The sequence below is a fragment of the Stylophora pistillata genome, chromosome 9, assembly GCF_964205215.1.
Source record: "Stylophora pistillata chromosome 9, jaStyPist1.2, whole genome shotgun sequence".
Lineage (NCBI taxonomy): Eukaryota > Metazoa > Cnidaria > Anthozoa > Scleractinia > Pocilloporidae > Stylophora > Stylophora pistillata.
The window spans coordinates 20,690,201-20,705,121 of NC_142527.1; the positions used below are offsets into that span (position 1 = coordinate 20,690,201).

At 37.6% G+C, this 14,921-nt stretch overlaps 3 protein-coding genes across 4 annotated transcripts in view; 1 reads left to right on the forward strand and 2 right to left on the reverse strand.

The window, feature by feature from the left end:
* LOC111338813 (uncharacterized) overlaps positions 1-963 on the forward strand; it is a 9,200-nt gene extending 8,237 nt beyond the window's left edge. The window contains exons 14-15 of the mRNA XM_088733675.1: positions 1-56; positions 432-963. The exon at positions 1-56 is cut by the window's left edge and continues 113 nt beyond it. Of these exons, the coding sequence (XP_088589801.1) occupies positions 1-56; positions 432-544 (169 nt within the window). The 3' untranslated portion in view covers positions 545-963. The remainder of the gene's footprint in view (positions 57-431) is intronic.
* Positions 964-1,393: 430 nt separating this feature from the next.
* Positions 1,394-4,384, reverse strand: LOC111338806 (fibroblast growth factor 16). Its single transcript, XM_022945337.2, has 3 exons — positions 4,126-4,384; positions 2,629-2,732; positions 1,394-1,964 (listed from the first exon to the last, which is right to left on the reverse strand). Exons 1-3 carry the CDS (start codon positions 4,268-4,270, stop codon positions 1,512-1,514), a joined length of 702 nt encoding a protein of 233 aa, XP_022801072.1. The 5' UTR covers positions 4,271-4,384; the 3' UTR covers positions 1,394-1,511.
* A 5,561-nt stretch (positions 4,385-9,945) lies between these two features.
* Positions 9,946-14,921, reverse strand: part of LOC111338819 (von Willebrand factor D and EGF domain-containing protein) — a 29,900-nt gene continuing 24,924 nt past the window's right edge. For both annotated transcript variants that reach the window (XM_088733498.1, XM_088733499.1), the window contains exons 25-27: positions 12,045-12,103; positions 11,498-11,652; positions 9,946-10,962 (exon numbers count right to left, since the gene is read on the reverse strand). In XM_088733498.1, coding sequence (XP_088589624.1) covers positions 10,535-10,962; positions 11,498-11,652; positions 12,045-12,103 — 642 coding nt within the window. In that variant the 3' untranslated portion in view covers positions 9,946-10,534. The remainder of the gene's footprint in view (positions 10,963-11,497; positions 11,653-12,044; positions 12,104-14,921) is intronic.

Sequence of the window (14,921 nt, forward strand, 5' to 3'; positions counted from 1 at the left end):
AACAAAGCCTCTTTCCTTACGACGATGTTTTGTCACGAATTGCAATCGAAAGAAAGGTACAGTTGTGCGGTAGAGCTTGTATCGCTCTCTTGTAGATGCGCATATATCTAATAGCTAAGTTTCTCTGTTGTATTTTATACGTGCTTAGAGAGAAGCATAAAAAATGTCTAGCCTCAACGTAAGAGTCCCAGTTCCATTTATCCTCTGTTCATTTATCAGGACACATCTTTTTTTTCTGGAATGGTAAGCGGCAGACTGGGACAGGAATTTCCAATTCTTAGCTAGGGTGAACCCTCCTTAAGACCTTCGTTTTTCAAAATACTTTCACACGATTGAACACTACCAAGAGATGAAAAGGAATAGACTTGGGCTACTTCTTGGTTTTATTCTATTAATCATTTGCTATCATCTCTCTCAATTTTTAAACGAAGCTCCCGTGTGTTCTGATGGTCACGTGATGTGCAATATTTGGGCAAAGCAGGGAAGCTGCAAGACAAGCAAGTGGGTTCGAAGAAAGTGCCGCCGCAAATGCAATACGTGCTAATGACTCGGATCTCATGAGCTTATGACAATTTATACAGATCATTGGCTCTCTGGATCAAAGTAATCAACCTAATGTGGGACTGTTATGAGAGGTCCTGTTTCATACGACCATAGACCCATTGCCGGGCAGTTCCGTGCCATTAACTATTTGTTTTGGTTCAGCAAGAAACGTGGCTGCTTGGGGTGCCTAATAAAGGCAGAGTACAGTTCTATTTGATATCCTAAACCAGTTTATCAGACATCGCAGTTAGTTGTAAGTCAATCACAATAATTATATTTTCATATAACTGCATCACGAGGATTGGAACACTCCTTTTGATTTTAGAGCTAAAAATATACCTCTGAATACAATATTCTGTTCAAATAATATAAGGGTTCTTTTAAAAACACACTATATAAATATTTTATAGGCTGCCAATCTTTCAGTTATTGCCAACGGATAACTTTCTGCTTTGCTGCTCCTTTTAGCGGACTTTATATTAAGATAGTGAATAATCGAAGAAAAGGAATTGATTCTCCAGTTAAATTAAGCTTTTAAGTGATAGCCTTTTTCTGCCTTATTTAGAGCGATCAAACCTTCTAAAATAGTTCAGCGCGGATGAAAACAGAGTAGGAATTTTACTTTTTTCAATGCAGTCCAGTCTCAATGTAAAAGGCTAGCAAGGAGATCTTTGATTAAATGGTTTGATGATTATCAGAATAACTGTGGATTTGAAAAGGACAGAACCAACTAAACGCTGTGACATGGGCTTCCGGTGGAATGTGGTCGCGAGATACTATTTTCTTTGTCCAGTTCAAGGGTATATCAAATTTACACCTATTCGTACATATCATCTGTGGGACGAAACACTAGTGCTTCGAGACGATCTATTTTTCCAGTCAAAGCGCAGTCACACTCTCATTTACCCATTCAACTGAATGCTCCCCTTCTCGATGATGAAACACGCCGTACTTATCATGAGCGCTAATCACACCGAGGTGGAATAGTCGCCTGATCCAGTCCACTCTCCAGTAGATGCCGAACTGCCAGAAACACACGAGGAGCTTGGGGGACTGGGCGTGCTTGACGTGCTGCCCTCAAAATGGTAAGGCTGTTGCATGATCCACACGATTTCAGACGAGGGAAGCCCAAAATCCTTAGTGGTTTTTTTATCACGTCTCTTGCTGCCATCTTGGCTTTTCAACTTGTCAACAGTATCTTTGTCCTCAACTTCATCCTCTTCTTGATCCTTGAGTGTTTTAACGATGAAATGAAGTCTCGGCTCATCACTGTAAGAAACCTTCTCAGCGCTTATTCTGCCATTCTCGTCCACTGACAGGTACCAACCCTTACCGTCTGCGTCTGAGTGACACGTGCGAAAAATGTTGTAAAAGTTTTTTCCGAAGAACTCTCGAAATACACATTCCTTTCTCTCGGCTTCCTGAGGGTAGTGAGAAAGAAATAGAATAGATTAAGGAGGCGCTGTGAGTGTCCAATAAGTGGGGAGTCTAAAACAAAGTTTTCAAAATAATACTTTTCAAATAATCTCCACCCGTCACTATCCAAGGTGCTTTTTGACAAAATTATTCCCTTTTTGCTTTTTATTTATCTCAGCAATTCATTTTTCTTAAATTCTACCCCCTTAAAAGGATTTTTAATTATTCACATAAAATGAATCAATGCAGATCAATGAAGATATTTCAAATAGTAGGAATTTTACGTATATATCAATATATGTCAATGAACACGATGATTGGAATCATCTGAAAGTAAATGTTTAAAACAATTTGGATTCAAGGCTATTCAAAATCTTTGGGCCTGTGTACCAGAAAACGGTCTGATGCCTTAGATATTCTTGGCTCTGTGCACACCCGTGCCATTTTTACTGATAATGACTCTTCATTTCATTAAAAGGATATCAATTTAATCCACGGAAACTGTGCAACACCAACAATAAAGTCAAAAGAAAACTTGAGAGAAACAATTTCAGCAAAACAAACGAATGAACGAATAAAACAGTACAACACTGAAAATCCAAGATTATTTAAGTTGCTTAATCAATGAAACAAAAAGTCAGTCTTCGAAAGTTTTTCGATTTGACTCACCGTTGCAAAGATCTTCCCCTTGTTGTCCACGGCTAGATATTTTTTAGCCTTTAGTCCCCAGATGGCGATGAGGTCAGGCCCAATAGAGAGAAATTGCAAAACGGCTAAGAGAAGAGACATTTCATATATTGTGTATTAAATGATGAAGATAGCTAAGATCTCTCATTTAGGAGAGGGGTTCACGGTAATACTCCGCCACAACAGCTAAATTCTTAACACTGTTAACCAAAATATGGCTAGCCCCTTTCCTTAAACATTCCACATGCTCCTACAAAGTGGGCGCATTGAAACACCGCTTTTCTAAAAATAGTTCGTTATCGATTATACAATGACTGAAGAATTGTTATGATTGGCAGCGCCTTTTTACGGCGTTACAGAGAAGCAATGATGATTCATTGATTACAATTTACACTGTAGTTCTTTTAGAATCCAATCCTTAGGATTAGCAGTGAAAACTAACTTTGCTTATCCAAACGGATCTTCAAGATGCCAAGCAAAGTGCAATTTAAGGGCTGAGGCCAATTACGTTTATAGTTATGTTCTCAAGATTACTCTTTTGCGTTAAAACATATATTAGACACGGTCATAACAGACAAGTTAACACAAACCTGTGGTATACGGAAATTTTCTCTTTTGTTCTTTACTATAAATCTGTTTTTTTCTCTTTTAATTTAATAAAAATCTATACTGACTAAGTATCATACTTGACGAATATTTTTTCAGCATGTAAATGACTCCATTTACAGTATTAATAGATTACGCAGAACACTCATTTATATGCATCAAAACAAAAATTTAATCTCACTTTACATGGGTGATAGTTATTCGAAAAAATGGAATCAAAATAAAGCATGAAAATAATGAATATACTGCAAAGTAGTCTTTTCTTATTGAATGCAAAAATAAAACATCGAATATCTTCAAATGTAAACAATCGGTGGAAGATAAATTCGTGCGGAAATAACAGAGTTTGAAGATAGTAATGAATAACGATTTTTCTTGAAAGCTCAGTCATTTTTATTCCGGCGCAACCTCGCATTTTGAACGCAAGATGTACACTTTCCACTTGCCTTCTTATAACTAGTAAATGTTGCTAACCGCAGTTTAATAAAAGTGTTTTGTTCGCGTAGACCAAGAATAACATTAGGGCCAAAAAGTCATTTGAAGAACATTCCCCCTTGCTCTAAAAAGCAAAATTTGAAATACATTCATAAAGAATAAAATATTACCTGTGATTTATGTTTACATAAGGGGAAAACTCGCAGTAGTATTTTCAATGTTCAGTGTTTGCTGCATTCGTAATATTGAAATATCTCAGCCGCACTAGAAGAGCTTGTAATTATTGATTCATTGCAAACCCCGGCTCATTGACTGAATTTCGCAAATATAGGCTCCCAGTCATATCGAGGAGCAATATTCGATTTAAAAAATAACTTGAAAAAGCAGCGTAATACATGTCGAACAAAATTTCATAAACTATGACTAACTTTTCCTCACCGTTTAAACAGCTTTCGTCGCTAGTCCCTGTCACCTCGCCAGTTGCATTAATCGCGATGTAAAATCCGTTTTTTGCATACAGCTGTCGTTTCCGTGTGTACTTTTGGAGAGAGGAGAAAGTCAGAGATGACTTTGGACCAGCCATATCGAATCCTGACGCGAAAATTTATACGCAGTCTTCACTTGTCCGTCATAACGACCTGCGAAGAAGATTCGTGATGGATACCGCCATAAACCAAAATATAAAATAATGATGAATTAACGTATGCGAAATTGTTTCCGTTTCGCATCAATGTAGCCAATGAAACGACTGGAGATTGGAGTGTCTACTCAAGAAACAAAGGTTTTATTGTTTCTTCGCTTCGTGGTAAACCGCTATTGTTTTGATTCTTTTCTTGCTGTCACCGTTAAGACTCTCGCTAATCGTTATTGAAAAAAGAGATCACCTGTTCGAACGAAGTAGTCAAACAACCTGCCTAAATGTAAACAATTCAAGATTTGAATAACTCAGTGATGGAGAACGAAAGCAGTTCAACGGTAGCAACCTAGCAACTTTGTTGAACTTTGATCTGTTCGCAGAATACAAGAATTAGTTCCTTAGTACACCAAGTATAGCACGGAAAACCTAAAATTTGGGTTTTTGGCCTTTCTCGCACCTCAGAGAAGCGATTTCCATGAAGATAATTCACCTCTTGTAACTTGGATGCAAATAAAAACATCGATAAATTTTCCGGCCCAGACCATGATCGTAACGAAAAGTTATTTGACCAATCAATTGCTCAAAATTACTGAGGCTGAAATATCTACAATTTGTAATGTAAATTGATATGCCACACTCTTGTCATAACTGTCTAAACTATACAATACTTTCTATTTTTTAATTTTTTGGATAAGTCATCAGGAACCCAAAAGGGAATTAAAAATGAAGCCACGAAATGAAAGTCCATTGTAAATAATTAGAAAAAAAAATGAAAAAAGTTAAATCATAATAACAGTAACTGATATATATACATTAGGATATATCAACAGTGTTGAAATGGTAAATTGGCCACCGTAACGATTACAATAGCTGAAGTTTCGAGCGTTAGCCCTTCGTCTGAGCGAGTAGAGGAATTGTGGGTTGTGTGTGCTTTTAAAGGTAGAAAATGGAGCTACGTTATTGGTGGGAACATGGCAACGAGAAAAACACGAATAAATTCGTGGAATGAAAAGCGTTCGTTGATCCCTGTGGGATTTAGACTGCCGGTTTGAAAGATGAGCTTTTGTTCAACTTTCCAAAATCTGTGCTGTAGTTTTATTACAATCTATCCGCACCAAAATATAGGAAACTAATTCGAAACTTTTCAATCATTTGAACCAAATTAAGGCCCAAAAAACTTGACCAAATTATCGGTCCCCAAATCGCTAACCACTCATTACCAGAAAACCTCAAAGCTGTAGTTACCATTCCGAAAACCTCTCACTTTCCGATTGAGAAAGATCTGTCCTCAGTAAGGGCTTAAATTTCGTTCCCATTTCTAAAACAACGGACGAATTCTCAATTAAACAAGACGTAGAAAAATTCCTTCGCCGCGTTCAATTAAAAGCCTTTTTTCACGACAAAGAGGATGATTCTAACATCTCGAACAAAGACACTTTCGAAACATTTCAGACCCGAAAGTCTAAATGGACTCCCCCAGAGGGCCAATTCGCATCATTTTTATTTAAAAATGCCGCCACGATATCAACAAACGTATTACCAAATTTTCTTCGCGGCACGTTCGTTTTTTGGCGCAACGACCTCTACCAAAAAGAAGCTTTGCGGCAACTTTCTGACACCTCTTTTTATCAAAAGGTCGACAAAGACCTCACTGCTATCAATCAAAACACCGTCAAGAATACGATCAACCAACTCATTACTAAACAAGTGTTGCCGGCCACAGCAAAAAATCTCATCATAACCACTCCTAGAACTTCCCGTATTTACTTTGTACCTAAAATTCACAAACCTAACAACCCGGGTCGGCCCATTGTCTCAGCTTGCAGTTGCCCTACCGAACTTATCTCCAGCTATCTAGACAAAATTATGGCTCCCATCGTCAAAACTTTACCATCATATATTAAAGACAGCCAACACGCTCTTCAAATTTTTCGAGACTTTAATTTCCTTGGCCAAAACAAACTTCTTTTCACCATGGATATTACGTCTCTTTACACTGTCATTCCTAATGGCGAAGGCTTTCTGGCCCTTAAACATTTTTTTGATCAACGTACTTAAGGAACCTAAATCTGAAACACTACTACGCCTAGCCGAAGTAGTGCTCACACTCAATTGTTTTTCATTCGGAAACAACTTCTTCAAACAAACCAATGGTGTAGCCATGGGCAAAAAAATGGGACCTGGCTATGCCAATCTTTTTGTAGGTTTTGTCGAACATCAATTTTTCAGCTAATACAACGGGTCCAAACCTGAACTCTACGGTCGCTACATCGACGACTGTATCGGCGCTACCTCCTCTACCAGAGAGGAGCTCACTCAATTCATAACCGCAGTGAATTCTTTTCACCCGGCTCTGAAATATACCCGGGAAATTTCTGACAGTTCTCTATCCTTTTTAGACATCAAAGTTTCAATTAAAGGCAACGGTTTATGCACTAGTGTGTATTACAAACCTACAGAATCGCATAATTACATGTTATATTCGTCTTCGCATCCATCTCACGTTAAGAATTCCATTCCTTTTTCTCAGTTTCTAAGACTTCGTCGTTTATGTAGCGATGACTCTGATTTTCACCACAAATCAGAGTCAATGTGCCAGTTTTTCGATAAACGTGGTTACCCTGTTTCTGCCTTTAAGCGGGTTACCACTGCGCCCAACTTATTGATCGACATTCAGCACTACAAACGTTATAAAAGGAAGATTCCGACCGCATTCCATTCACTCTCACGTTTCACCCTCACAACCACTCAGTGAAATCCATCATTCTTAAAAACTTTAGATTACTTCAAAACGATCCAGAGACAAGCACTATCTTTTCGTAGCCTCTGCTAATTTCATTCAAACGCGACAAAAACATAGGCAATTTTCTGGTCAGAAGTTATTTTCAGACTAATGGCCAACCAGGCACTTTTAAATGCACTCGTGCACGTTGCAAAACGTGTCCTTTCATTCACAACACTGATAAAATATCGGGACCTAAACGATCCATTAAGATCACCGATCACGTGCACCTCCGCCAATGTAATCTATTGCATAACTTGCACTTGTTGCAAAAAGATATACATCGGCGAAACAGGCAGAAGACTAGGTGACCGATTTCGAGAACACCTTCGAGACGTAGAAAGGAATGACAAGGACACATCGAAACCAGTCGCTAGACATTTTAATTTACCTAGTCATTCTAAACAACATATGGCAATGTGCTGTCTTTCCTTACACTTAGGTAGCACGGAAAGCCGTAAAACTCTTGAACAAAAGCTCATCTTTCAAACCGGCAGTCTAAATCCCATAGGGATCCACGAACGCTTTTCATTCCACGAATTTATTCGTGTTTTTCTCGTTGCCATGTTCCCACCAATAACGTAGCTCCATTTTCTGCCTTTAAAAGCCCACACAACCTACAATTCCTCTATTCGCTCCGACGAAGGGCTAACGCTCGAAACGTCAGCTATTGTAATCGTTACGGTGGCCAATTTACCATTTCAACTTTCGGTTGATAGATCCAAATTATTTCGTTACCCCCACCGACGCAGCTCTAAACAGTTTCTTTAGAAACTATCAGCCTTTATTCGTGATATATATACAGTCGACTTCCCTTAACTCGAACGAACCGTCGCTTAAACTTGAACCAAAATAAATTTCCCTTGGATTCTCGGAGTCATACAGTCACTGCAATTGAACCCTCGGTATAACTCGAACATCTCATTAACTCGAGGTAGTTTTCGTCGTTTTCCTTCAGATCAAACTCTCTCTATATTTTTTTTCGCGATAACTCGAACTAAAAAAAAAAAAAAGTCTCTTTATAGGATTACACAATTACTGGTGAACCAGTAGTTTCCATCGTGCTCCTTGCAAACAAATGAAACAAATGGTTTAAATTGAACATAACATCATCAAGAAGATCATTAAGAACCCCAACTGGCCGGAGGCAAACCAGTTGGTTATTTACAAGCGTGGCCAAGGATCTTAGCTCGGGGCTACCGCGAAACAAATCCAGTGATTAGGGTGGGACTCGAACCCGGGAGCGGCAGATTACGAGTCTGACACTCTAACCACTCGGCCACACTGCCTCCATAAAACTACATTGAAACACGTCTGTCAAAAGGTAATAAATCAGTAATTTTACTTTTGATGTATTCACGAGTGTTCGTAGGTTAGTATCGCTTGAAATTGTTCGTTTCACTCTCCCCAATTTCTCATTTCCTTGACGGCTGATAGTGTTTGAAAAAGGCTTTTACCTACTGTAAAATATTTTTAACATCTGCGTAGTTAAATAGCTATAGACTCCCAATATATTTGTTTGATTACACGTGAAGAAGCGTTGTTTATTATTCACTCGTAATCACAATTGTTTTGGATATTGGCGAAGTGACATAAAAGCATTGGCGAACTGATGTTAGACGTTGGCGAATTGACACGTTGGCGAAACCACCGGTTACGGACTAATCAGATGACAATGAGCTTTAAGAGGAGGATGAGGATCATGTTTGATCGATGAGTCAACCACCCGAAAAGCCCCTCAAAACACGAAGTGCGCAGTGCCATAGACGTGCTACAGAAGTTTAGTTTGTTTTTGGAGGTACATACTGATCTCTAAAATCCAACCTTGGAAGCTTTTCGAGGGTAATCGGAAGTAATAGATCAGTTGAGACAATTCTGAACGTATCAACTGACTATTTCTCAAAATAGTAAATCACATGGGCTCTGTAGCAGTAGCCCGACGTTGTTCGCTTTGAAAATTGCAAAGTTCGCAGTACCTCGACTCATGACTTACTTTACTTGTCCTGCTGCTTTGCTTTGTTTTGTTTCAGGTTACGTTCTGATTTTTATCGTTCTATTTTCACTCGACTTCTCTTCAATGACCTATAATCATATTTGATTACAATGCATACTGTATGAAAAGAAAAAATAGTAAACACCTTTTTTTCTTTTTTTCCTTTCCGTTGTTTTCAACTCCCGATAACCTGAAGTCCCGGCATCTCGAATCCTTTTTCAATTTCGAGTTGTCGGGAATCGACTGTGATAAAATATGGAAGGGAAGGGGTACATAACACAGTAAAAAGATTAGGGAGTAAATGGATGGAAACTTCACGGAGAGTAAGACAGGATGAAATTAAAAGCTATTTAGAGCTAAGTCGTGGTAGGTCTTGATTCTATAATTTTGTGGTAAGAGCTCTAACCCTTCGTCATCTCCTTCTAATGTTAGGTGAGATACCCTTATGTGGCCCTTAAAAAGGATAAAATAAACCTTATGGATACTAACAACAGACAAAAGATGAGGTTTCAAGACGACAAAGTTTTTTAAAAATTAGATCATGTGGAGGCCAAACAGTATAAAATATTGGAGGATGATAGCCAAATTAAAGCCGAAAATTCAATCTGTGCCTAAGCAAGTGGTTAAATTCAACTGCGCGTTATGATTAAACCAACGCGTTTGTTGCAGTGAATTGTTACGGGTTGCGTTCTCAGTCACGCCTCGTAAGCCCCAACATTTAATTCTTACCACTGCGATGACGAATGTCGTTGTCGATAGGAGAACAGACCATGCTAAACCACTGTCGATTTATTAAAAGTAAGGAAGATTGTGAAAGAGGTCTTTGAACAAATGCAAATGAACAAATGAAAAATATATCTTGTAATCCACACACAAAAATAAAAACAGCTTACAGAAGGTGGATTATTTCCTATATATTTCATGATAAAGCACACAAAAAGTTGAAAAGAGTACCTGTTTTATATTGGTAGCTGCTGAATCTATCAAAATTGGTCAATTTCTGGCCTTAATCTATTTTTGTATTGTAGCCCTCACAGAAGGATCTCGTGTCGAAATGAATGTTTAGAATATTGTAGCGAAATTTGAGAGCTCGTAAATTTTCTAACTCTAAGAATATATTATTTTCCGCTACTCTTAAAATAGTCCTAAGAGTTCGGAGCAGCATTTTACACCTTGTCTCACAAAAAACACATACCTAATCCATCACTGAGGCTGTGCAAGTTTGCTAGTGGTAATCTAACCCGGTTACAACACTCTTTTAAAGATCAAATAAAATTTTCCAGTCTTATCCAACAGAAGTGAATCTAAACGTTAAACAGCAAATGTAGGAATCAAAGTAAACCATCATGAAATATGAAGTCATGATGCATTATTCTACATCCGCCTTCGCAAGTTCTACACAAATTGAAAGGGAGCAAACAAAACGACACGAGCTTTAGTCATTATCAACGACGGGAAGGGTGCCCTCTTCGTCACAACAAACAGCTTTATTCGTGATACCAATTTCTTGATCACTTTTAGCATCGTCAGGTAAACCAACTCCTTTACGGTAAGGATTTTCTTTTGGAATGCAATCTTCTTTTCTCTGGGTGTTATGTTCCTCGTTGTGAGTGCCAGGAGAAGAAATTGCAATTTCCTCGCAGCCTACAATATCTTCTTTCTTATTTTGCAATTCATATTTTTCATCGTTTGAGAATGAATGATCATCAGGCATCCCATCAGAGACATGGCTGCTATAATGCCTTACTTGTCGCTTGCGGTAGCGAATCAGATAGACTACAACGAGGATCAAGAGGAAAACGCCACAACAAACTCCAATGATGATGTAGATGGTCTTCTTTCCTTCGTCGTCGGATGTCTGGTCTAGTATCATAGAATAATGAAAAAAAAAGAAAAACAAACAAAAAAGAGAATTTGGTTTTCATGAAAAACAATAACAACAACAACAACAACAAAAACAAACAAAGACAGTCCCATATAAAAAAGGAAAAAAAATCAAAACAAAAAAACAAAGAAACAAAATAAGACCACAAAAGCAGAAAAAAAGCAAAGGGAGTCAAACAATCATCTACAGCAAGAGAAACGGAGATTTGGATTTCACCAAATTAGCTAGGTTTAAGTTTCTTAAGAAGTCTCTCCCCTTTGAATTTCAAAAAGCCAAAAGTTTTATGTTTAAGTAATTCTACATTTTAGAGACAGGACGGCTTCAAACTAAGACATTATCTTGCAATCCCACAGCTGCTCATAGACTTACGAAACACAATTCCGAGTGGGACCGTGAGCAATCCTTTCAAAACTATCCTTACACTGACATTCAGATTACACTATCGATTGTTACATGTACTATTTGGTTCAAAACCATTACAGTAGGACGATATTTCACCATTTTAAATAATACCTTTTTTGTCTACACTGGTCTTAAAAGAATTCGGCTCAACTTCCAAGTTTCCAAGTTTGCCATCCTTTATTTCGTTTTCCATTGGACCTAAGGCCTCTCGCGCACTCAAAGCTCTCTTGAAAATGAGCTGAAAGTCTGCTATTATGCTTCCAGGTCTTAAATAAAAAAATCCAGACACAAGTGGAAACGATTTGAATGTTTTCTTATAGTGCAAATAGTTACACTGATTTCAAAATGAAGCTAATTAGTAAATGCTAGCGATGAAATGAATGTACCGTCTAAGTCCGTTTAGAGCTTGAAAAACGACAGAAAGAAAACACAATGAACAAAAGCACACAGAAAACAGCAACAAAAAATTAATAAAAAAAAAATCAACAACAACAACAATAACAGCGAAAAAATAGAATCTAAGAATTTCATCTATTCATGAAAGAATCAGGAGCAAAATACTCTCTTTAAGTAAGCTTATTCAGTGTACAAAACTTTAAATATTTCTATTCCAGCCAAAAAAAAAAAAAAAAAAAATACAAAAGATCGAATCAACTACCTCATTCCAATTATTTTCACTTCTTTTAAGTCAGGAAATCCAAAATATGCCTTATAAATCTTAGGAAAAAGAGAAAATCGCACATGTAAGCTATGGCAGGTGAAATACATGGTTAAAAAAAGATTATATAGAGCTTTCACTCTTATTACGGCCAGGCAAACTTGAACATTACGATTTTTGATTTTGTTTTTGGTATGCTTCGTTTTTTTCTCCATATCAGATGAATCCACAAGGAACTGAAGATATCAAGTTCAATAATTACGAAGCCGTATGTTCTGCTTTTTTTTTTACGGGAACTCATCATCAGGGACTTTAAGACGCAGTCTCACTTAGAGCGGTCCGGTGCATTCTGGTTCAAGAAATCGATTTCTTTCAAAGTTTGGCCATGAATCTGTCTTAGCGAAAATCGCTTCAGCGCTCAAAAGTCTCATGGGCGGTGCCTCGCATGGGTCCTCGTGTCCCGTTCGCACCAGCCCTTTTGACCTTTCCTCCTTATCACTTTAATCACTTTGTACATATATCCCATTTCTTTTAGGTCGTCTAATTTGCTGTATGTAATATGTGTAATGGTCAATAGAGTTGTTAAAAAAAAAAGTCCGTTTGTAATAACCCCAACATAAAAAAATAGGCAGTTAAATAATAGGCAGTTGTATATGGCTACTGCTGCCGCATCCCACAAATTTATGAGTCAGGCTGTAGTGAATGTAGAATGTAGTGACTAATTGACACTCAACCACCAATGGTAACAAGTAATCATGTCAACAATAATAATAATAACAATACTAATAATAATAATGATGATGATGATGATAAAAATTGTAATAGTAATGATAACCGATAGGGGCTAGCTCAAAAACCTCACTGTTCCTCTATCGGTCCAGATTAAACTTATTGCCAGTAAATTATAAGTATTTTTTTATTTCATTGCAATTCCATTTTTATGAGACTTTGGTTTCATTCAACAAGGCATTTCGCAACGTGGGTTATTCCGCCACTCTGCCGTTCCACCGTTCTATAGGGCCACTGTAAACTTAAGGTATCGTATTTCGGACCTTGCTCACTTCGCAAGTTTAGCGGCTCTTTTCAGCATTTGTTGCTGATTAAAATGGTTAGGTGTTCTTTTTTCGAATAAATAAAGTTCCTCTTCAAAGTTTCCACGATGTGCGGACAATGCCTATTTTGATACCTCTGAGAGGAAAAGTCTCTTCAAATTCGTGCTGTACACGCCACTGTTAAATTATTTTGAGATGTTAATCATATTTGGCGATGTCACGGCAAGTTCGGATCTATTGGGCACAATTCTCTGATTCCAACGGTAAAATAGTCTCTCTTCGAAGAAGAAATTTTTCCTTTGAGTTTCCACGATGCGCCGATCACAGCTTTTTGTGACATTTCTGCAAGGTAAAGCTTTGGTTTTCAAAAAGCCATCCTGAAATAATTGTGATATGCTTACCATTTTCTAAAGTAGTCCGAAACAAACAATAAGCAGCATCAAGAAACGTATGATCACGTGCTAATTCTGAGTAACATTCGAGGCGATCCGAAGAAATCGTCGGCAAGCGTTGAACGACCGAAGATGTCCCGAGACAGACAAAAGCCGAGAGCGAGGAATATCGGGTAAAACTAGGCAGACTTCACTGTGGGGTAAGGGGTCGTACATATTCTTCTGTTACACACACTCAACAGGACAACATTATGGCTTTACCTTCCAAGGGGGCAGTAGCCATAAAAATGGTGTAAACTGCCGTGGTCGTATTTTAAAAAACTCTTGTTTCGGGAATTTTGTTTTGCTTTGCATATTTGGAACTATCCTTTTTGAAAATAAATCGCCCAAGGTTTGTCACATCGCTCACTTCATCATAGACTACATGTTACATATCTCAGTTGAAGTGAACAATAAAGAATACATTTATGTCATTTACCAGCCGGGAGGTCCGTATTGGGAAAAACTGTGCCCGAGGTCTTAGTACTCAAGAGAGCGTGCACATTTGTCGCCAATACGAACCTACCTTGGCTGGTGAAACACATTTTAATTTCTTTATAACACTTGACGAAATGCTTGCCAAAGTAAACTCGAATGATTTAGGGCTGCAATTACTAGTTTAATTACGGGAAGATCCCCCATAAACTGAACAATATTTTAACGAGTAGAAGATAAAGAAAATAAAGGTTATTCAAATTACAGAGAGAGGCTTCACCGAAACATATTTATTCATACGTAATGGAAAAGGTAACTTAAAAGGCTTCCAAGTATTAAAACTTCGAAATATTTCTTTTAATAATAAGTATCTGTCACGATTTGACATAAGTCAATTGGAGAGGAAAAAAACGGCGCATATACAATTTGGAATGAACAACAGTAGCGGTATGGAAAACACATACTAGGTTAAATGACCATAGCGACAATCTTAAAAATACTTAAAGATCTTACGGAAAGTATCGTTCATTTCCAACGACGACTATTCTTCGAAGATTTACCTTTGTTCAGTTTTAAATGTCACGGAAAGTCAAATTGTAAGTGAATTGAAATGTGTGTTTTGAAGTTGTGAGAGTCTCCACGTTTGTTTTCTGCAATGGCGAGTGTAAATCTTGTCTTTCTCCCACCGAAAAACTGAATTCAAATAAGACGCTTTTTCTAGCTAGACACAAATAGATTTAATGCAACTTCACTCATCAAATTTTTTCGTTTTCTGTAGCGAAATATATGATAGAATTATCCAAATTCAAGGAAATTGCAATGAGTAAGCGAAAGAGTATTAGAAGTTCTTAATACTTCGCGCAACGTTTTACAAAGGAACAAATTGTTTTGGAGAATTCAGATATTCAATGAATGAGAGTCCCTGATATTGATTGATGTAATTTTTACCTGAAAATAAC

Excerpts from the sequence above, each read along its gene's own strand:
- LOC111338806 (XM_022945337.2), bottom strand. The coding sequence starts at position 4,270 with ATGGCTGGTCCAAAGTCATCTCTGACTTTCTCCTCTCTCCAAAAGTAC. Across the intron at positions 2,733-4,125 it reads CGACGAAAGCTGTTTAAACG|CCGTTTTGCAATTTCTCTCT; the intron begins GTGAGGAAAAGT and ends CTCTTCTCTTAG. Across the intron at positions 1,965-2,628 it reads AGGGGAAGATCTTTGCAACG|GAAGCCGAGAGAAAGGAATG; the intron begins GTGAGTCAAATC and ends CACTACCCTCAG.